Source organism: Ochlerotatus camptorhynchus, unplaced genomic scaffold (assembly GCF_037179485.1).
Source record: "Ochlerotatus camptorhynchus isolate MF236.1 unplaced genomic scaffold, CSIRO-AGI_Acam_v1.1 ptg000325l, whole genome shotgun sequence".
Classification (NCBI taxonomy): Eukaryota; Metazoa; Arthropoda; class Insecta; order Diptera; family Culicidae; genus Ochlerotatus; species Ochlerotatus camptorhynchus.
Window position 1 is genome coordinate 528,624 of NW_027040813.1, and position 22,520 is coordinate 551,143.

Here is a 22,520-nt window from a genome sequence, read left to right on the forward strand (position 1 = left end):
TAACAAGTTGGTATTTATTCCCAGATTAGCAAAGATCCTACATTCCAATTCAATTGAGGCAGCTCAACCTTGTGAAATCCCAACCAGGCTTTCTTTCGAAGACGTTTGTGCGTGCGCTCACAGCTAGCAGTTAGCAAAACAGTTTTACTTCTAGTTCTATATATGAGTTCCTTTGTGGGTGGCGGTAAATTCTCACGGAGATTACATTCTATGACTTCCGAAATTAATATAAGATAGAGAAAGTTGTACGAGCATAAAGACTTACTGCTTGAATGGATTGGGATTGGCTTTGAATTCCTTCTGTTTGCGCAGCAACTTCAGTTCCCGATCATCGGCCAACTGTCGTTCTTCCACTCCGCGACGGGCCTTCTCCTCTTTGGCCCGCTGCAGCTGTTCGTCGTATTGCTTCCGCTCCTGCAACCGCGAAGACATTCTCAAATTGAACGGTGCCTGCTTGACCACGGTCTTAACCAGGGCCGGTTTGAACGGTTCTTCCTTCAGGACTTTGGCATCGTGTGCCTTGAATTCCTTAGACGGTTCCGGGTCTTTGGTGCGATTTTCCTACCAAAAAAAAACAAACGAATTCAAATTAGGCTATAAGAAACGGTAAAAGTTTCGAAATCATACCAATTTCTTAACCTGCATGGCCGCCTTCTTCATTCTCTCCGGTTTCATCTGCTTCGGTGTCACCGGGATCGTAAACTTAGGTTCGGCATTCTCCTTCTTGGCGCCTTGCTTGAAGTTCGGTGCCGGTCGGGCATGGAATTTTTTCATCTCCTGCAGCTGCTTTTGCTCCTTCTCTCGAAGGGCTTTCCGCTTGTCCTCGTAAACCCGTGCATACTGGTAGGCACGATCGCAGGTCGCATCTTGCCGCACCTTGGCCTGTTGCCGTTGGTGCTGATTTCTGATGGCTTTTTCGTTGGGATTTCGCTCCGAACTATGCTCCGACGAGCTGGACGAAGCAGCACAGTCCAGCTGCCGGTCAACTTCATTCTCCATCTTTATGTCCCGAACTAAAAAGCAAAAACAATCGAAAACAACATCATAAATACAATAGTTTTCGCCGTTTTCTTGTTCTTCCAACTTACAGAAGTAACTGCCAGATGTATTCAAACCCGGCTCGCCGATGCTGATGTTGTCCCAGTCGAATTCCATTGGTTTTGCTAGGTAAAAGTTAACTTTTCCAGTTTCGTCACACTATATTTCACAAATATATCACTTAAAAAGACCGAAAATCGAGTTTCACTAGTTTTTAAAGGACAAATTCCAGCAAAAATTGCTCAGCAGCACAAGAAATCCGTTTCCTGCTTGTTTTGTTTGTTTTTTGACAGTTACGCTTTTTCGCGCAGCGCCAACTTTGAAAATGCGCAAAGCTTGCGCGAGCGGAGCTTTTTCTAAGCATCCCCGAACGATGCGCGCGAATGGTTCGAAAAAGCTCTCGTCTATCTGTACACTCGGAAAAATGCGCACTACATTCTTCGGTGCACGGACCAATAACACCGACAAAGCGACAGGAATGACCAAAGAACCCTAATAAAATTTGTATGGTTATTTTGCTTAATGACGTGTTCGGGTATCATCCAAACCATTTATGGAATAGTTCTATTATTCGGGTATGTTTTTTTATTAGGAAAGTTATGTCGCGGATACACTAAAACCACAAACGAAGTGACAGATGGAGCGGCTCGAAAACTTTGGTGACTAACCTGCTATTTCAATTTTTCAGTGTACCACATGGCAACACCACTACTACTGGATTGTACCACATGGCAACACTACTACTGGATTGTACTAGCATTTTCACCAAATGTATTAGAATGTTTTGGTTCTATCTCTTTCACTCTATTTAAAACTGAAATGCATAAAAAAATGACAAAATGATACGCACTCTTTGCACACTGTCAAAGAATTATTGTACACAAAATCAACTTTGTTCAAATCAAAACAAAAAAACTAACCCATCTGGTGGATGATGGCACAAGCTTCCAAGAAAATTCTATTACAGTGAACCACATTATTTAAATGGATTTCTTCGCCAGTTAGTCGTCTGTCACTTCGTTTGTGCTAAAACTGTACAAATGTGACCATGGATGTACTCACAATTTATTATACAAATATGTAATGCTCATTCTCATAGTTTTTTTTAACAAAGTGAAAACTAAATACACCTTTACTGTTATAGGTGGTTGACAAAGGAATGAAAGTTTTATTTTCTAGACTTAATACAATCGTATATTCATAGATTGCTGCGATCAATTGTACTTCTAACATCCCGCCTCAAAAAGTTTTGCAAATCTAGGAGCAAGAAATCCTCTTGTCATTATGTCTGCTGATTGATCCTCGGTTTGTTGGTACTGTAGCTTGATCTGCTTTTGTAGAATGAGGTCTTGCAGGAAAAAGTACTGAATGACGATATGCTTCATTCTTCTATGCTCCCTCGGTTCTTCGCAGATAGCAATACACGGTTGGTTGTCCTCATATACAGTCACCGGTAAGGCAATTGCCACATCAAGCATCTTCAATAGATTCACCACCCACATTGCCTCGCAGCTAGCTTGACAAAGTGCCATGAATTCCGCCTCAGTTGTTGACAGTGCCACCGATGTCTGCTTCCTGGTTGCCCACGAGATCGTTGCTCCATGTAGCTTAACCAGCAACCGTCGGATCGCCAGTCGTTTGGATTGTTGTCCCAATACGCGCATCAGCATACACAGAAAGTATTTCCGATTCCACTGACCGCCGGAAAACAAACTTGTAGTCAACGGTAGCTCGAAGGTACATCAAAATCCACTTCAGTTGAGCCCAATGCTTGTCAGTGGCACAGCACTGGGAACTCGCAAAATAACTTACCGTCGCGCAGATATCAGTTCTAGATGAACAATCAGCTCCTTGTACGACTTCTTCGTGAACCGTGTCGCATCTTCACACTTGAGCAACTTCAGATGAGGGTCCATGAGAATAGAAGAAGGCCGACAATCTGCCATATCAAAACGTTGTACTTCACGTATTGCTTCTGGCTGATTGTCATAATGCCACCCGCTCTATCCCGATTGATGTTTAGTCCAAGAAAACACCGTACCTTGTCCAGGTCCTTCATCTCGAATTCTCTTGATAGTTTCTCTTTTAGACGTTTGGTCTCCGCAATCGAATTTCCAGCAATCAGGATGTCGTCCACATATATCACGAGATAGATTGTATCGTTTTCGTTTGACCAATGATAGAGACAGTAGTGGTGCTAACTCCGCTTGAATCCGATACTCGTAATAAACGTATGGAAACGCATATTCCAACTCCGGGAGGCCTGTTTCAGTCCGTAAATCGCTTTGCTAAGCTTGCAGACCAGATTGTTTCCTGCTTCAAAGCCTGATGGTTGCCACGGTTAGTTCGCCGTTCAGAAACGCAGTCTGCACACCCATTTGATGCACGTGTAGGTCTCGCTGGTTCGCCAGTGCCAGAAAAATTCGCAATGTCGCCATCTTCGCCACATGGGGAATATGTTTCCGAATAGTCGAATCCTTTCGTTTGTGTGAAACCCTTGGCCACAAGTCGATTTTCCCTTTTCCATCACGCTTGATAGTGAACACCCATTTATTGTCTACCGGTCGTCTCCCAATAGGTAGCTCGAACAAAGTCCAGGTACTGTTCTTCTCCAGAGATGACAGTTCGGCGTCGATTGCCTTCTTCCACAGCGGCCAGTCATCGCGCTTCTTCAACTCCGCTATATCGCTTGGAATGCTGTCAACGTACTCCTCAGCATTTAACGCAAACGCCGATATGTTGTAGTCTTTGTGCCAGAAATGGGGTGCACGATGTCTACCACTTTTGCGTACTTCACTTTCAGCAGGATCTCCACCAGCAGCTTCATCAATCAACGTATCAGCTAGTTTATCTATGGTGATAGCTTCACGATCTTTGTTGTTCTCTAACAAAACTGCTTCTTCTTCATCGATGTGAATCGGCTGCTGCACACGACCTTGAATCGTAATCATCCGTTCTTCTTCTCCTTCATCATTGACGCGAACCTGCTGGTGAACACGATCTTGAATCACAATCAGCTGTTCTTCTTCATTATCGCTGCTATCATCCGGTTGGGCTGTGTCGATCTTGCATTCGTTGAACACGACGTCTCGAGCAACAAAAACCTTCTTTCTGTTACAAACACGCGTAGCCTACGAAGGTTGTCTTTTCGGACTTCGAATCCAACTTCTTCCGCTTTTGCTTCGGGACGATACAAAGATCACTCACGTTTGGCTTCGTTCCATTCAAGACTTCAAAGGGCGTACGATTGTTATCCACAGCTACCGTCGGACTGCGGTTGATTAGGTACGCAGCTGCATATACTGCCTCACCCCACAAACGCTTTGAAACACCACTTCCAGAAGCTAGCATTGCTCGCACCTTCTCGGCAATGGTTCGATTCATCCGTTCGCTCAAGCCATTCTGTTCCGGTGTATGCGGAACCGTCATTTCCATTTGGATACTTTTCTGCCGACAGAACGCTTTTACTTGCTTGCCACTGTATTCGCCTCCGTTGTCACAGCGAAGACGAGACATCCTAGATCGAAAGAGTGTTGTCGCCATTGCTTCATACGTTTTCATCCTTTGATTTCATTAGGTAGACAACCGTCAAATGGGTGAAATCATCCGTGAACGTGATGAAATACTGCATGCCATTACATGACACAGGTAAAATGGGACCACAGACATCACTATGCACTAGCTCCAACGCTTGTCTTGTCAACTTGTCAACGGGTTGTCCGCTTTCCAACACGACTGACAAAGGGCTCACGAGTTTGTTTGCCAGCAAGGCACGGTTCACACACCACTGACTCCGAACTTCCAAGCTTCACATTGCTGGTCAGGTCAATTTCGATTTTTTTTTCAATTGGCTCGAAAAGTTGAGTCTGGTTCAACTTTTTTCAATTCAAGTGAGTTGATCAAGCCAGTGGAATGGCATGGTTTACACGTTCAATCCGCGTTCAAGTCAGTTGAATTCAACTGACTTGCTCAATTGACTTGCCCTGTCTAAGCCCAGCTTGAGACTATAAGGTCCCGAAATAACGTGCTCAACTTTTTGGCTCAGCTCTGGTACTCTCTTCGGTCCCAAGCTAATCGATTCACCCCTCGAAACATAGGAAAAACCGAAAACCCCTCATTTTATCTGTCAAACTTTCATAGCGAATCAAAACAAACATTGCGTAGTCCTAGAATTTCGACTAGAATGGGATACGTTAATCGTTTCCTTGGGACCAATAGACCTTTTTGACGTTTAATCATCTTTCTCAATCTAGCACACATGGATAAATGGACGGTTTGTTTTCCCACTAATCTGTTTCCTTTTTGGTCGCACTCATTCACTTTAAATGGTACAGTAGTGTGCGGCGATTAAACGTCAAAAAGCTCTATAGGCTAGTCAAGTAGTGAGCCAATTTAAAATCGTTAGTTTCGAATTGATTGTTGCTACTACTGGATTGTACCACATCGCAACACTACTACTGGATTGTACTAGTATTTTCACCATGTATTAGAATGTTTTGGTTCTATCATGTTCTATCTCTTTCACTCTACTCAAAACTGAAATGCATAAAAAAAATGACAAAATAATACACTCTTTGCACACTGTCAAAGAATCATTATACACAAAATCAACTTTGTTCAAATCAAAACAAAAAAAACTAACCCATCTGGTGGATGATGGCACAAGCTTCCAAGAAAATTCTATTACAGTGAACCACATTATTTTAATGGATTTCTTCGCCAGTTAGTCGTCTGTCACTTCGTTTGTGATAGCACTGTTTGCATTGCAGGATACTGAAAATTCATCACATATAGTACACCAACCTGCCTGCCAGTTGATACGACAGCTTTATTTTCATTTTTGACGACAACTACGCCCTTGTGGAAAATCACTTTCTTGCCAGAACTTTCCAGCCGACGCAGGGACAGCAGATTTAGCTTCAGCTCTGGAACGAAAAGGACGTTTTTCATGCGGATATGGATCGGCTTACCATCGACTATCGAACACACGTCGTCCCAGATTTCCTCCGGACTCCTCTTGTCCTTGATATTCTCAAGATGATAATCCACGACCGCACCAATCAGAACCGAACGACACTTGTTGCCCTGCTTTTTCCGGTACGCCTTCCTGTCCTCTTTTCCTGTCTTGACAGCTGCCGAATCCGTTTCCAGGATTTCCCCTTCCTCGTTCGATTCCTTCCCGACACAGCTGTTCCAGGAACGCCAACATCCTGTGCCGCCAATTGTTGAATCCCGTACCGTCGAAGAGCTTGATCTTCAGGAACTTCTCATTGTCCCCAACGTAACGGATTTTCAGCTTGGGTTTGACTGGGCCCATAACCATTTAACAGAGTGAAAACTAAATACACCTTTACTGGGTCTACGGTATATTGAAGTTAGGATATCAATCTTCTCTTAAAGCTATGGTGACGTCACAACTATTTGCAGGGAGTTCTCGAGTAACATTTGAAAAGGGCCTATCCTCGCCTTCATCGACTTTCTCTTTGGTTTACCACGGTAACATAAACGAATTTCTCGCTAAGCTCGCAGCACGGTTCGACATGATTTCATATCTTCCTCCTTCAAGATGGATGTGATACACATACTTTGCTAGCTGACAAAATGGGGTCATTGCTGTATAATTATTCTCTTTTTTCAGCCTTCATTCAGACTGGATCTATTGATTTAAATTATTTAAGTTTTCTTCCAGCTCTTCGATAACGGAACATCATTAGATTTATACTGTAATGATTCACTCTTATAGCTTTCACCCTGGTTTTGTATGTTGATTTGATTTGTTTGAATTGGTTTCAGCTCTTTGGTGTTGGCAGTCGCGGGCGGTAAATTTTGCTCAAGTTTATTTTCAACTTTTCGATGATGGCACGTCTTCAGATTTATATTATAATGATCCACCATTTTGTTTAGGCTTCAGGCAAATCCAAGTATAATGCATGATAACACTGATTCATTTAAAACCATGCAGGCCTATTCTGCGCGGCGTGTGAGGTGAGGTGACACGCTCTCACTTGTGAAGTGACAATTGTCACCTCGGGTAAGGTGACTCTCCGTGCAAATCAAATGGAGCGTCACCTCACCCGAGGTGACAATTGTCACTTCACCATCACTTCACTGTCACTTCAGCTCACACGCCGCGCAGAATAGCCCTGATGGTCGCCTCACTTATCAAGGTGAATCCTGATCCAACGAACCCAACTTACTAACAAAATCTCCTTTCCTGTGTCTTTTGTTGGGGTGCAGAGGTAAACACGGCCCACAAACAACAAAGGTCACTCTAATATTTCTTCCCTACTTCCATACTTGATTGCAAGGACGTGGAGTCACTGAAAGTTGTACAATGAGAATGGACGGTCACTCCCAGCCCCATTCAGTTGATTCATTGTACAATTTCACTGATTCTGATCAATCACGGAGTAGCAACCATTGATATGTGCAGTCAGTCTAAACTAAGCTAAGCTAAGCTCGTAGCACGGTTCGACAGAAGATGATGTTATGAACAACACAACACACTGAATGGGAAATTCATACTGTATGGGTAATTGGGTAATTGGACCGTCAAAACAGTGATCAGGTCCCGTAGATGGTTCTAAACGGACCAACGACACTGGTACAGCATCCAGCACGTGTTCAAGCAGTTGATGCGTTATAGCCGAGGCTCATGGCGGGTCGGACAAAGTATCGCTATCCAAGACACACACACACAGCGTCGAACCGTTTGGTCGATGTCGACACAAGGAATTTGAACCGAACGAACGATGAGCTTTTATTTTCCACAGTTCCAACGACGACTAAGTAGGTTTGGCGCCCCAAGCTTTCGAGGCGGATGACGGATGCCTCAAACTAAAGAGCCTGAATTTAGGCTCTTTGCCTCAAACGACTGGCGGCTTGCAGTGAAACTTTTACGCATAGAAAGTAGTGATGTGACGAAGTCGTTATTATGGATAATATCGATATCGGTCATTGAACATATCGATATCGGATTTTGATTATATCCGATATCGATATAATATCCGATAATAATTAAAAAATACACTTTAAAAGTACTCTGTTGCTTTCCGGCGTTTATTTTGCATTTTTTAAATCAGAAGCATCAACATTATGTAGAAAAATTATTCGATTAACTCTTTCAGGATCGAGACTTCTTCGATACTCACTCAAAATTTGCCCTGTTTTTGAAAACAAACACTCTGATGGCACCGAGGTCCTTGGCAAAAGCTTCAGTGACACCTGGTATAAAAATGGAAATCTGCTCTGCTGCTGCTCCCAGTGCCGAAAAATGTCACACGTCATTGATTCGATTCCACTCCTCATATACATGTCAATTTCCTTGCGAATGGAGTCTGGCGTTCGCATTGTTACCCTTCGGTTGTTGTAACGTTGAACTATGCCTTCGTGGTAACTCCATACACCATTATCGGTTGGGGGCCTCCCTTAGCTCAGTCGGTAAAGGCGCAGCTACAAAGCAAGACCATGCTGGAGGTGGCTGGGTTCAATTCCCGGTCCGGTCTAGGAATTTTTCGAGTTGGAAAATTTCTCGACTTCCCTGGGCATAGAAGTATGATTGGACTTGCCACACAATTATACCAATGCAAAATGGTACAGGCATCGAAAGCTCTCAATTAACAACTGTGGAAGTGCATCTAGAACACTGCATTGAGAGCACGCAATAAGCTAATATGCTATATGCAATAAGCTTGAAATGTGAAGAAGAAGAAGAAGATTATCGGTAGGGATCTTCCTCGGCGGCTCCTCGCCAACAAAATCTTCTTCATCAGATCCTTCAACTTTAGGTAGGACCATGTGGATGATTATTTCCGTAGCAGCGTTGCGTTCATCAGCACTCTTGAAATGAACATCTTTAAATCGAGGATCCAGAAACATACTTGGTCCATAAAGAGGCTATATTTATTTTTTTTATTTAGAACCCGACTTATTGTCGCATAATCTTGACCGCTCCAATCTTCAGTTAGTTCATTAAGGGGCTGTAGTAGCTTGACGACTTCCTCCAGATTTCTTTTTCTCTCCAATTTAACCATTTCTGAGGAGCGATCTTAGTCCGACATAATGATCTGTATGAAGTTGTACAGCTTTAAAAACCGTTTAACCATGATAAACTCTGAGTTCCATCTGGTACGCACAAATGAAGTAATTTTCAGAGATGTTCTTTCAGCATCATCTTCAATTTGTAGCTTGTGCAGTTTATCTGTTGCGATTGTTGATCTCCGAAAAAAGGCAACTATCTTCTTTACTTTATCTATCAGTTCTGATAGAGCGTTTGTAGTTTCAATGGATTTTTTCGCAACGAGATTGATTGCATGGGCTACACCGCCAATATGTTTATCTTCAGAGAATGTATCCGCAACAGATTTTAACATATTAGTCGCATGGTCTGTACCAATCATGCCCACGTGTTCTTTGGTAATTGCCCAATGTTTAAGAACTTCCTCAAAGCAAGTTGAAATGTATGCACTATTGTGTCGTTCATTCATGATATAAACGCCCAAGTCAATCGTTTGGAGACTTGTCGAAATTTGAGGGCTCAAAAAGTGATAAGTTACTCCCAAATAGCTCCTAGTAGTATGGCTAGCGGTCCAGATGTCGGCAGTAATGGTCAAGTCTTTATCTTGAATTTTTGTTTTGACACACTCGACCACTTTCGAATACTTGTCGTCAACTAGCTTTGTCATGAGCTTTCGGTTGGGGATTTTGTATTTAGGTGCCAGCATTTTCAATAAATTAACAAAGCCCTTGTCTTCTACACTCGAGAACGGTTGAAAATCTTTCACAATCATGAATGCGATCGCTTCGTTAATTTCTCTGGTTTTCGGTCCATCATCTAGAATGTTAGAATTAATTTCCCATTATTAATAAAATAACATGAGCTTAATTGCTTAATAATCGTGCTATAATATATATTATTTAATAACTGGTTCTGCGTCATACATATAGAAAGAGCATACTACCATTTCGAGCTCGAAAAAGCGATCCAAGACTTATTAGACAAGAATATTTGTAAGATGGGCTTCAACGTAGAGTCGTGTTCTTCCTCTGTAGTACCATGAACAACCAAATCATCCATTTACACGATCACTCCTTTTATCCCCCTGAACAACGGCGTATAATATCTCTTGGAGACCAGTTTCATCCCTTTCATCTTATATTACCATGCATACCGAAAAACCTGGCATAGTGGGAAAAATGGTTGGTATCAGAAAATTATCTGTCAAACTACTACAACAAACCATACAATACACAACACGACTTCTCGGATATTCTACGGAGTTCTTGGAAGATCTATTGATACGAACTTCTCAAAAGTTCTACAGACTTCTAGGAAGTTCTACGGTCTATTCGGAAGCTCTACAAACTTCTTGGAACTTCTATGGACTTCTATATATATGACGCAGAACCAGTTATCTAGTTTTTGCGGAAGCTTTTGAACGGAGTTTGACTGAAAACCTCCATAGTATAATTCCAAATTTGCTTTACCCATAGTCAATATTTAAAAACGAGTGAATTTTTAACCTCAAACTGATTTTAAAACAAAAAATAACATACACTACCTTGTCCAAAGTTGCGTTTCTTTAAACATTCGATCTATTGTGGATGCCGATGTGGATGATTCTGCAGATGCGAAGCTTGTACTGGGAGTAGGAGGTTGAGCCAAATCTTGTTCGTAATCCTGACACTTGGATGCATTTTGCGACCGTAGCGTGTTGTCCTTCTGGGGATGCTTCTGGAGATGAATTTTCAAATTGGTGGTATTACCGCGACGTGGAACTTCTGCACCACATATTTTACACTTAGCGGATACTGTGGACGTTTTCACAAAATAATTCCAAACTTCGGACATCTTCAACGATATTTACATAAATATGTAGGTAAATGACTTCCGATGACTATCTAAGCAAAAAAAAACTATACATTACAACGAGCACGAACAGAAATTATAACAGTCGCGAGTTCGTTTCGTCTGTACACGAGGGATTCGAAAAATGTTGAGATTAATGATTCATTGATTTATCCGATGTTTATGTGTACCCATTTATGTATTTATCCGATTTAAATGGTAGAGTATTGTGTCAAAAACTCAATAGTCGTCTCTTTCATTACTGCGTAATTGGCGTTGACGATGACGGCATTAGCTCAGCCGGGAAACTCTCTTTGCACCAACTGTTTCTTAGGCTGTGAACCATTTGCCGGGTTAAATTTAACTCGTGATTAAAAGTGACATTTCGAAAGTTATTTTCTATGTTCGAAAATCCCCGTGCTGTCGATCGACCGGTTTTCGAGCCACGGTTGTCAAAATTTAACTTCTTGTCGGTCAGAAATAACCACGCTCAGATAGCAGGGTTAACCGATAACTTTCCATCTGTCAAATTTTAACCAAAAGTTAAAATAATCCACCAAATGGTTCAGAGCCTTAAGCTGGGTTTAAACAGGGCAAGTCAATTGATCAACTCAGTTGAATTCAACTGACTTGAACGCGAATTGAACGTGTAAACCATGCCATTCAACTGACTTGATCAACTCACTTGAATTGAAAAAAGTTGAACCAGGCTCAACTTTTCAAGCCAATTGAATTCAACTGGGTTGATCATTTGACTTGCCTAGTCTAAACCCAGCATTATTGACGTGTGAATGAAAAAAGCATAAATCTTCCCTCCTTCACTTTCTGACATAAAATCGCAAATCGCAAAAAGAGTAATATCATCATTGCCAATATTTATAAACAGTGCTACCAGCAAACCGATATTAAATTCATATTATCGTCGATATCGAATTTTGAAATATCGGTTATCGTATCGATAATTTGGACCCAATATTTATCGATATTATCGGATTTATTGATATCGTCACAGCACTAGCGTCCACTAGACGGCGAATACGCATTTGAACAAAATCGAAGCCCGACGCTAGTGATCTATCCCGCGGGGACTAGACGGCTGTGATATTTCATCTACCACATCTCAGATTCCGAATGTTTAATCCACAATTTTTAATTAATTCATATCTCAGCGCATACTAATCCAACTCTCAGCGCTGATAGTTCGACCTGATTTGATTGAGAGACAACGAAAAGCAAACGTCACGCAACGCATCATCAGACTTCTTAGCAACAAAGAAACCAGCGTGAACCGCAATTGCACGCGCCCTCCGTCTATCTACCTGCCTAAGTGGTCATACTTTGCGCCTCGTACCCCTAACTTGGTTGTGTATTTAAACTATGTTACATCCTTCGGCGGGGTTGCGCAATTGTGCTTTCGCGTTGAGTGCAAAGAAACTGAGAAACTGAGAAGCTTGAAGATATTCTTGTTTTGTCTTCACATGTATTTCTGTCTGTATGTTTGTGTGTTTGCTTTACATTTTCTTTTAATAAATTTAAGATTAACTCAAATAATTATACATCAGTTTTTATTTTCCATTGTTTGTCAAATGCTGCAAACAATTTGTCGGTAGCCAGTTGTGTTTTTTGCATTTGTCAATTAAACCAAAAAAAATAATGGGGTGAAATAGAAAATAAAGAAGAAAGACACAATACTTTTCCTAAACGCTAAAATCACTTGATAATCTCGACCAAAACTCTCGTTTGGGCAAACTTGAAACTGGAAACAATAGAGGTTCAGAAGAGAGGGTTGAAGTGTTTGTTTTTATACATATTAGTGTGTTGGTTTCTCCTTCAATAGCGCGGGTAGCAATAGAGATGAAGAGGGAAGGGGACTCGTTGTAAGCGCATTGTTGTTGTGGTTGTTCTAGTTGTGAGTGTGATCTATTTGTTCGGTCTGTGCGTGGTGGTTGCGGACGGCTCAATCGCGATCGATCAGAAACAATAGTTTGCCATAGTAGTGATCGGAATGAACGACCTAGCGAACGAACAACGAAGCATAGTTCATTGCTAGCGATTGTGAGCGTGTAAGTTTGCCCGGGGGTTGGTTTTTGTTTGGCTTATTGGTAGTTTTTGTGAAAGCGGACACCTTCTGTCTGGCCAAGAGGTCTGAAAAGAAGAGGCGTGGTTTAGCAGGGCTGCCAGCAGGGGATGCGTGTGGGTGTGTGCGTGGGGTTGGGCTTGTAAGAAGTCGAAGAAGGTGCGGTCATCGACGCCGATAGTTTGTGCAAACTGTAAGTAGAAAAGAAGGCGATGAATGGAAGAAGGGTTGCGCCGGTTGGATGGTTTTTTCGAGGTTACAAAAAACACGCCGTGAAGAACAAAGAGGTGAACAGTTACTGTCAGTCGATGAAGAAGGTGATGCTAGTCAATTTGGTATATGAGTAGATATTGACCGAAGTTGAAATCATGCAAACATATTTAGCTAGTAGTAGTTTTTTTCTGGTTAAGTGTTGATTTGACATACATCTGCACGTTTGGAATCTTCTGGAACTGGAAGATGCTTTGAAAGCATTCCAAAGTTAACGTCTTGAAAGGGAATTAAACTAGTTGTGGTTAACTCAAAAAGACTGTCCGTGTCAATTTGCCATAATGCCATAAATCTCAGAGTGCCATTAATTCACGACGATCACAACTATACTTTTCATAGCATGTTATCTGTGATGCGTTGTTACGACCTCTGCATTTGGTAGCGATTGTTTCATCGGAAAATAGGTTATACCAACCCTCAGCTAAACCCACGATAACGGAACAACACATCTGAGAGCCGCAATTCGTTGCAATAGTCTTTTGTTGTCCAATTGATACCGTCCACTTCACTCGCACATACACTATAGTTAGGAGTTTTTTTTTACAATATTAACACTACAATTAGATGAGCATATGGTGGTTTAAAGAATCATCATCCTGGTTAATACACACGATTGGTTTCTATCCGTTCATTGTTCAGTTCAGCGTGCATTACATCGCTTTTTGTTTCGCGGTTAATCAAGGTTCCAAGGGGTTATAAAAAGTAGGGAAAACAACAGAACATGATCTCATCTTCTCTCTCTTTCTCTTTCTCATTCGCTCTCTTCTCTCATCCGGTCTCTCATGTCTCATGCATCGGCGGCCTCACGAACGAGTTTCGCATATTACACTAGTTCACACAACGCCACTATTGGTGTAACAGTTACTAACATGTGTCGGTTTGTTTATGTGTTGTTTTTTGTTGCTGCAATAGTAGTAATAGTAGTAGTAGTAGTAGAGACAAGTGTGTGAAAAATATATGATATTAATTAAGACAATTTGCCCTACAGCCGCGCACGCGCAACTTTCTTCTGTTTGTCTCTGGTTTGTTGTTGTATTGTTTCTTTACTTGTTAAGTGTTACTTTTCTACTTAAAATTTACGCCCTAGATCTTGTGTGTGTGTGTGTTTTTTGTCTGTATTTATCTCTATAAGTTCTTCACGATTTGATTATTATTCTTTACAATTAATAATATTTCACCTTCCACACCATTTTGTGTGTTTTTTCTCTTTGTCACAAATTTTATTTCTCTCATTTGGAAGGACCAATTTACGATGCGATGAATGTGATGAAGTGAACGAAACATTAAACCTCACCAGAGAAAAAAAAACATTCACAAACATAAACAACAACAAAAAAAATCTGCTTCTGTCAATCAAGCACTGGTTCGATTCTCTTAATATCTTCTTTTTATTGCAAGGCTATACAAAGAACAACTCAAACTTTTCCGTGTTATTTTAAGCTAAATAAATTTTCAAAACTTCCCTTTATTCGAACTTGATTACACTTGACATCCTAGGATTTTTATTCTCTTACGCTTCACATATTAAATCGATATATAGTATTTGCAGTGGAACGTTCCCACTGCAGTAAAAAAATAATAATTACTAAATAAACGAACTTGTTACAAATGTTACAAACACTACCTAAAAACGTATCTGTTTGCCCTTTGCGTCCTCCTGATTTTTTTGCATCTTACTAAATTTGTTGCATTATCCTACTAGAGTGTCTTCGAGACGGCAGCCATCATCTTTGTGGTGGAGAGGAAATAGAACTTCATCGAAACTTGATACGCAATAGGGGCGGCGACACCGCTCCTCTCCCTCTATCTCTCTTTCTCTTTCTTTTTCTCACTATCTGCATCATATGTTTGTGTGTTTGTTTGCGTATGTGTGTGAATGTTTGTTGTTTGAGAAAAAAAAATGGCAAGGGTGTTCTTCCCTTTTCCTTTTTGTTTTTTTTTTTTTTAATATATTCAACCTTCATCTGTATGTGTTTGTGTGTTTGTTTGTTTGTTTGTGTGCAATATTATTAATTAATAATAATCAAATCGTTCTGAATTTCATCTCGATAAACTGTGGGAACGCTCCCGGCTACTACTGGCCGAGACGGAATTTTCATTACATTTCTCGTGCAGACGCTGCGCCGGCGGGAGCTTCGCGAAGAACGGATGCCGCAGGGCTTCACCTGGAAATGGAATACGAAGAAGGATGGAGAGAATTAGTCATCGGCGAAGACAACATATCAAGAAGACATGTCAATGAAGTTATCCAGTACCATACCATCCAAGACAAGACATTCAAACATTAAGATGTCAGGGCTAATGTTTTAAAATTGTCTGATCTTTTTACTTCAGAGAGAAGTTCTTCAATGAAATTTTAATATTCTTTTACAAATACTTGCTGAATGGGAATACTGAACCAAATATAATTATTAAAGTAGTGATTTTTATCCAGAGGATTCACTAGTATCTAAAGAAGACATCAGGCATAACATTTGATAACGGCACAAAAGCATTTGTAAACAAACTTTCTAAGGCCCTTTACACGCGAACCAAAGTACGCCCACGTAAACCAATACCACTTTCGGAAAGGTGATAGTTGCCTCTATCCGATGATGTTGTTGGTTTGCGTTGGCGTACTTTGGTTCGCGTGTAAAGGGTCTTAGAAAGTTTGTTTACAAATGCTTTTGTGCCGTTATCAAATGTTATCCCTGACATTTTCTTCCTTAAACATCAGGCCTAATTATCTCAAAATTGTCTGATTGACTTTTTTAACTTCAGAGAGAAGTTCTTCAAAGAAATTTGAAAATTCTTTTACAAATACAGTCAACTATCGCTCGTTGGCCTAAACCCGTAGCCCACTTTCGTTGGTGAAAGGCCTTTCGTTAGTTGGACTGAGCTGTCAAGCTGAAAATTGGTTGAGGGATACACCGATTGTTTATTATATAAATTGTTCATACATGAGCCCCTCGAAAATGAATTAGCACTGTCAGAAATGACGCTTGATTCCAGGTTGGCTACACACAGAAAACATTCTGAATGTTAACCATCGCGTAAAATCTCCTTTCGTTTAATTTTGAGCGAAATATCGCGTAAATTTATGCCAAATCTAGCGTTAATGTTATGTGCGCTATACTGCCCATAATCGCAAGTCAGACCCCTCTGTAAAAAACTGGAAATGAGAAAACGGCGTTCAAAGATTTTTCAAGTTTTCTGATTTGACACCTATTTTGGAGGGATAAATTTAAAAATAAACGTACAATGTGATAGAATGCATCTATGTTTACCCAAAAATATTGGAAAAATATCGTGAAATTTTTATTTTATGGCCAAAATCTGAGTGGGACTGACTTGCGATTACATTTAACGTCAATGAGGAAAATAACCGCAAGTCAGTCACAATTCCATGCCGATGCTGCATTAGTTTAAGCACAGTATTGAACAGTAGAAAGATACTATGGTCCCATAGAACTTTATTGAATGTTTTTGGATTTGTTCCGCTGGTTCCAGAGCAATGGCCGGAACATATTCCGGTGAGTATGGGTCTTCATCAGACCAGAGCCAAACGTGCCAAACTCTCCATGCGATGAATCAATTCACATGAGAATTCAAAAATAAGATCAATAAGAGTCATGATGAGTGACCAGCACCATGTTGGCCACACCCGGACATGTTCCGGGTATACCCGGGGAAGTGGTAAATCCTTTTAAATTAAAATCCATCAAGCGATACATCAAATCACATGATAATTCAAAGCCATATCCATTGGCGGTCAAATTGAGTATCGTAAGAACTATATTGGCCACATCCGGACATGTTCCAGATACCCTAGGGGAAGTGGACAAAAGCTATATTGAGACAAATCTCATGATGCGATGTGTTGTCTAACATTTCTGATAAATTTTTTTCTAATGGGACTGACTTGCGGTTACTTTTCGCTGTGGGACAATTTGACTTGGTATTGTTTTTCAGTTTTCTTGAACAAACCACATTTTTTCAATAGCACATCTCAAAAAACATAGAATGATAAACTGAATAATGATGCTAACTCAAAATTGATAAAAATGCAGATGGGACTGACTTGCGATTACCGGCAGTATATCTCGCAGAAATTTACATGAATTTTTCGAACGGTGCAGCCCAACTAACGGGAGTCCAACTAAAACGTAGCCCACTTAAACATAGCCTAACGAGCGAAATTTGACTGTACTTGCTGGATTGGAATACTGACCCAAATATAATTAAAGTCCAGCAAGTATTTGTAACAGAATATTTAAATTTCTTTGAACAGTAATGGTTTGAAATTTGGATTTGAATGTTCATTTAGTAGGGTTGTGCTAAAAATTACCATAGCCGAACGATAACCCAAATGAACTTTGCCTTGGCTTGAATTTCTAGAAATCATCGATAGAAGTCATTGTTTACAAAAGCTGTTAGGCCCTAATTCTAGCTCTATCTAGAATTGTTTGTTATGGGCAATCATATATTTTTTTGTAAAAATTCGGCCATTTTGTATCTTCTTATTATTTTAAAAATGGCGTCTTTGACAATTTTCAATAAATTGTAGCACGAAAACGTCACTTCTGATCGAAGTGACGTCTGGGACAAAGTTGTAGAGACAAATAAAGTCTTTCTAGAAAAAAAGTATACACGGTAGTATTTTTTTCGAGTATTTTTTAGTAATTTTGATTAAACAGTAAAAAAAAGTGGTTAAAACTCAAATATTTCAAAAAGTATATCTTAAATTTTTATAATTTTTGCTATGCGAAAATACTCTATAGAGATCTCTAAATGCTTAAGTTTATTGTCATAATACTGGAAACTCTATAGAGCTAATAACGTCATCAGCAGTCTGACACGGAGTTTCTCGTGTTCCAGTGTCCCGTATCTAACTCACACTTTAAGCACGAGCACACCCAGAGATCTCTATTGACTTGACGCAAGATCTCGCTAATACAACCTAGCTAGTGTAGCCGTGTGAAATCGATTTGTTTTTCATTTTCAACCACGAAATCAGCTGTCAAAGTGTTCGACTTGACAGTGGTTTGTTTTTTAATTTCAACCAGTAAAACGCATGTATTAGTGAAACTGCACACTAATACTAACGATGGCTGAGAACTCTACGCGGTTTGACATTAGAACACTACCACCATTGAGTTCTCCAAGCAGGATCTCACGAACACTACACGGCGAATGAGAACGACTCAAGTTTGAGTTTAGTTCACTCATAATCGCCAAAAGTGCAGGAACTCAGCGATGAGTTAATTTGCCTCATGTTTTCCCAGGATTTTCCAGGATTTTCCAGGGAAAAATTCCCGAATTTGAGAAAAGTAAAGATTGGATCCACTCAGTCTATTGATACTACTCCGAGACTGAATAAAATTTTCGTCCATTTCCCCATTTTCCGGCAAATTTTTTAGGTTTTCCACAGAAAACCATGGGACAAATTTTACTTATCGCTGAGTTCCTGCACTTTTGGCGATTATGAGTGAACTAAACTCAAATTTGAGTCGTTCTCATTCGCCGTGTACACTAATAATATTATTTTACACACACTAGCGTATACTGTCATGTGCACGGTAAGAATCAAACTTCCCTTTATGAGTAAAAGTGAACCCATTGTCAATAAAAGTGGAACTACTAATTAATGAGTAACTTGTTATACCAATTAAGTAGTAACTGTTAGCTACTGTTAGCAGAAACTCATTGTTGTTAAAATAATTTACTCATTAATGAGTAAAGCCACTTTTATTAAAAATGGGTAAACTTTTAGTCATAAAAGGGTATTTGACTGTTACCGTGCAAGCGTAGGATTTGTTTTCGTTTTGTTGTTTATTTTTACTTTAGAATGACAGTTCTTACAGCAAACAAAAAATTTCTCACAGCTAACAAAAAATTTCATCTCACTAACAAACGCAAATCGCACCAATACGAACCCGCCTGGTGAGGACTAAAGAGCGAACACGAAATTATTGCGACACATTCAACAGGGCATAACTTTTTTACCATTGGGTAAAAATCAACCAAATTTTGCACACTTTCTCATTGATGTGTATTGTGTACATGCTGTCAAACTCGAAGTCGTGTTTTTCGATTCAACGAAAATGGAGGTGAACCAACGCGAGTTGAGAGAAAAAATTCTTTCCAAACACCTGGAATTTCCTGACCTGTCGCACCGGCAGTTGGGAAAATGTTGAACATTCACCATTCAACCGTCTCCAGAGTGTTGAAGCGGTTCCAGGAGCGGTTGACGTTGGACCACGGCAAAGGAGCTGGAAGAAAACCGGGACCGGAGAACAAAAAGACGGAGGGAAAGGTGAAGCGGATGATTAAAGCAAATCCCAACGTCCCAAGCCGTGATTTGGCTAAAAAGATCGGCATGTCGCAGAGCTACGTCCAGAATGCAAAGAAGAGAGCTGGAATACATACATACAAGGTACAGAACTTCCCAAACCGCGATGAGCGGCAACAATCGACGGCTAAAACTCGGGCACGGAAGCTTTACGAGAAGATGCTGACAAAATATGGCTGTTGTGTGATGGACGACGAAACGTATATAAAAGCCGATTTTAAGCAAATTCCGGGGTTGGAGTTTTTCACCGGCAAGAGCAAGTTCGATGTGGACGACAAATTTAAGAAGAAGAAAATGTCGAAGTTCGCCTCCAAATATCTCATTTGGCAGGCCATCTGCTCTTGCGGACTGAGGAGTGAGCCTTTCGTGACAAAGGGCACAGTAAATGGCGAGATCTACAAATCTGAGTGCCTCGAGAAGCGCCGTTTGCCGTTCTTGCAGCAGCACGACGAAGCTCCGCTATTTTGGCCAGATTTGGCATCATGCCACTATTCTAAAAGTGTCCTGGAGTGGTATGAGGCCAATTCTGTCCATTTTGTTCCAAAGGACATGAATCCGCCAAACTGTCCGGAGCTGCGCCCGGTGGAGCAGTACTGGGCAATAATGAAGCGGGAACTTCGGAAGAGCAAGAAGACAGTCAAAGACGAGAAGGACATGTTAAGAAAATTTAAAAAAAAACTGAGAAACTGGTACCGGATGACACTGTAAAGACTTTGATGGAGGGCATCAAGCGAAAATGCGTTCAATTTTACACTCAAGGCTCCATCGATTAACTTTTCTTTTGATTTTTGAAGTAAATATATGTATAAAACTACCCTAAAATTTTGGTTTGATTCTAAACATTATAAGAAAATTGGCATGACATTTTCGGTGTCGCAATAATTTCGTGTTCGCCCTTTATGTGTTGAGTGCTGTGGCTTCTAAGTGTGGTCCAAGTAGCAAATCATTTGGACATGACATTGGAAAATCATTTACATTCATTTCGTGCATTAATTTCCATTCATTTGCCTCTAACTCGGCAACCTTTCTATTTGAGCGGCGTGTTAAACAGCTGTGCTTTCATCAGCAACTCGAAATCAGCAGCATTTTGTAGTGCGTGTGTTTCATTTCAAGAAAACCCTGCTAGATTACTTTTTCTCAGTGGTAAAAGAATCGTTTGAATGCACTCAGCGAAGTGTTTTCGTGAGAAAATCCAGTGAAATTAGCGTTTCAATTTGGGTTGCCTGTCATGCCGAAGCCGTCATTTTCTCTATGAAGCTTTCGTAGGTACAACTTTTAAGAATAATTTAAATCTATATCTCTTATTAGGATCATCATGTACATGATTAGGATCTCCATATCATGTGCAAATGAATGCACGAAATGAATGTAAATGATCATCCATGTCTGGGGACATGACTCTCTTTGATTTGAATAAAACTTTGCACATATGTTGGTTGCTACTCAAGATGACAATATCCATGAAAAAAATGTCAATATTTCTGGACTAATTTTTTAAAAGGGCTTAGGTAAAAAATGGGTTTTATTTTTAAAAAAATCATAATTTTAATACGGTATATTTGATCATAATGACGTCTGAGAAGAAGCTATATGGTCTTTCAAATAAAAATACACTGAGAGAAAAATCACTGTAAAACGTGTTTAATAGTTAAATTGAAAATTTTCTCAAAAGACAAAAAATAAAATACTCTAAGAATACTAAGCTGAGGACAGCGCAAAAAGCGAGTTCCGATTCAAGATGGATCTAAACCACAGTAAGCAGAGAAAAGCCAGTGAATTTCGATGACAAATCGGGGAATATATATATAAATATACTTCGTCCTTTCTCCGGAAGATTCTGACCATTGTAGTATTTTCATAGCCCTTGAACTGGACTGAATTTTCAGGATTTTGTAACTTTGAAAAATTAGGAGCATTCAAGGAGGAATTCTAGGCATTACACCAAGGCGATCAGGGAGTTTCGACTAGAACTGGACCAGTGATCCAAGAAATCGGGAAATCCGGGAATAATCCGTTAATTTCGATGACTATGGTGCCCAGCAAATCCGGATTAGCAAATTCCCGTTTTTTTTACCCGAATATTTCCCAGAATTTTGGAAATTTTCCCGGTTGTATGATATACATTTATATTAAATGCGATTGAGTCGAAGAGATCACTAGGTTAAATCAACCTTTACTAATACAGCAGAGCATTTCCAGCCCAAAACGCAAACCGGTTGGACACCGGTGTTTCCGATTTGAATGAAACATTACTCATATGTTCGCTGCTACCAATGGATGCATTTTTATTTAAATGTGATTTTTTTCACTAGAGTAATTTTTGAATATGGTGTATTCAAAAAATGGGTTATATTTAAAAAAAACATCAAAAAATGGTTGATCTGATCAAAATGACATTTAAGAAAAAGTTACAACTATATTTATATATTTTTTTATTTTTGTAAAGAAAGCTGAAGTAATTACCTAAAATTTGGTAAAGAGTATAAACTGATAACTTGTTTAAAACAATATCATAATTTTTAATTTTTTTTATTGATTTTAAAAATATAACAATTTCAAATTTCTTAGTAAAATAATAATTTATTTGAATTCTACCCATAATTTTTTGATAAATTTGCACGTAAGTACAGCACACTCTAGAGCACACTCGAAAATATCATGAAATTCATCCTTAGATTCTCTTCGAATTTTAAACATTTTCTAAGAATTCACTGAAGCTTCCATCCATTTTGATATTAATTCGTTTGAATTCTCCTTGGATTGTCTTAAAATTTTGCTCAGAATTGCCTTGGAGTTATCCTTTAAATTCTTTTAAAAATTTACTGGAAATTCTTCAAAAAATTATTTAGAAATGCTTTTCGAGATGCCCTTGAAATTATCCTCCGAATTACCTAAAAACTCCTCGCACAATTTCTTTGGAATTTCGCACTCAAAATTCGATTTCCCTAGTATTTTTA

At 39.8% G+C, this 22,520-nt stretch overlaps 3 protein-coding genes and 1 pseudogene across 8 annotated transcripts in view; all 4 read right to left on the reverse strand.

Annotated features, from left to right (window-relative positions):
- Nucleotides 1-78: 78 nt before the first annotated feature.
- LOC135708074 (uncharacterized) lies at nucleotides 79-1,313 on the reverse strand. Its single transcript, XM_065230021.1, has 4 exons — nucleotides 1,089-1,313; nucleotides 628-1,013; nucleotides 266-561; nucleotides 79-208 (listed from the first exon to the last, which is right to left on the reverse strand). The coding sequence occupies exons 1-4, from the start codon at nucleotides 1,153-1,155 to the stop codon at nucleotides 202-204; spliced, it is 756 nt and encodes a 251-aa protein (XP_065086093.1). The 5' UTR covers nucleotides 1,156-1,313; the 3' UTR covers nucleotides 79-201.
- Nucleotides 1,314-8,097: 6,784 nt separating this feature from the next.
- LOC135708075 (uncharacterized) lies at nucleotides 8,098-9,143 on the reverse strand (annotated as a pseudogene).
- A 44-nt stretch (nucleotides 9,144-9,187) lies between these two features.
- LOC135708068 (E3 SUMO-protein ligase ZBED1-like) lies at nucleotides 9,188-10,888 on the reverse strand. Its single transcript, XM_065230014.1, has 3 exons — nucleotides 10,602-10,888; nucleotides 9,594-9,873; nucleotides 9,188-9,238 (listed from the first exon to the last, which is right to left on the reverse strand). Exons 1-3 carry the CDS (start codon nucleotides 10,886-10,888, stop codon nucleotides 9,188-9,190), a joined length of 618 nt encoding a protein of 205 aa, XP_065086086.1.
- A 3,843-nt stretch (nucleotides 10,889-14,731) lies between these two features.
- Doa (Darkener of apricot) overlaps nucleotides 14,732-22,520 on the reverse strand; it is an 87,966-nt gene continuing 80,177 nt past the window's right edge. For all 6 annotated transcript variants that reach the window (XM_065230001.1, XM_065229998.1, XM_065229996.1 and 3 more), the window contains one exon: nucleotides 14,732-15,397. In XM_065230001.1, coding sequence (XP_065086073.1) covers nucleotides 15,273-15,397 — 125 coding nt within the window. In that variant the 3' untranslated portion in view covers nucleotides 14,732-15,272. The remainder of the gene's footprint in view (nucleotides 15,398-22,520) is intronic.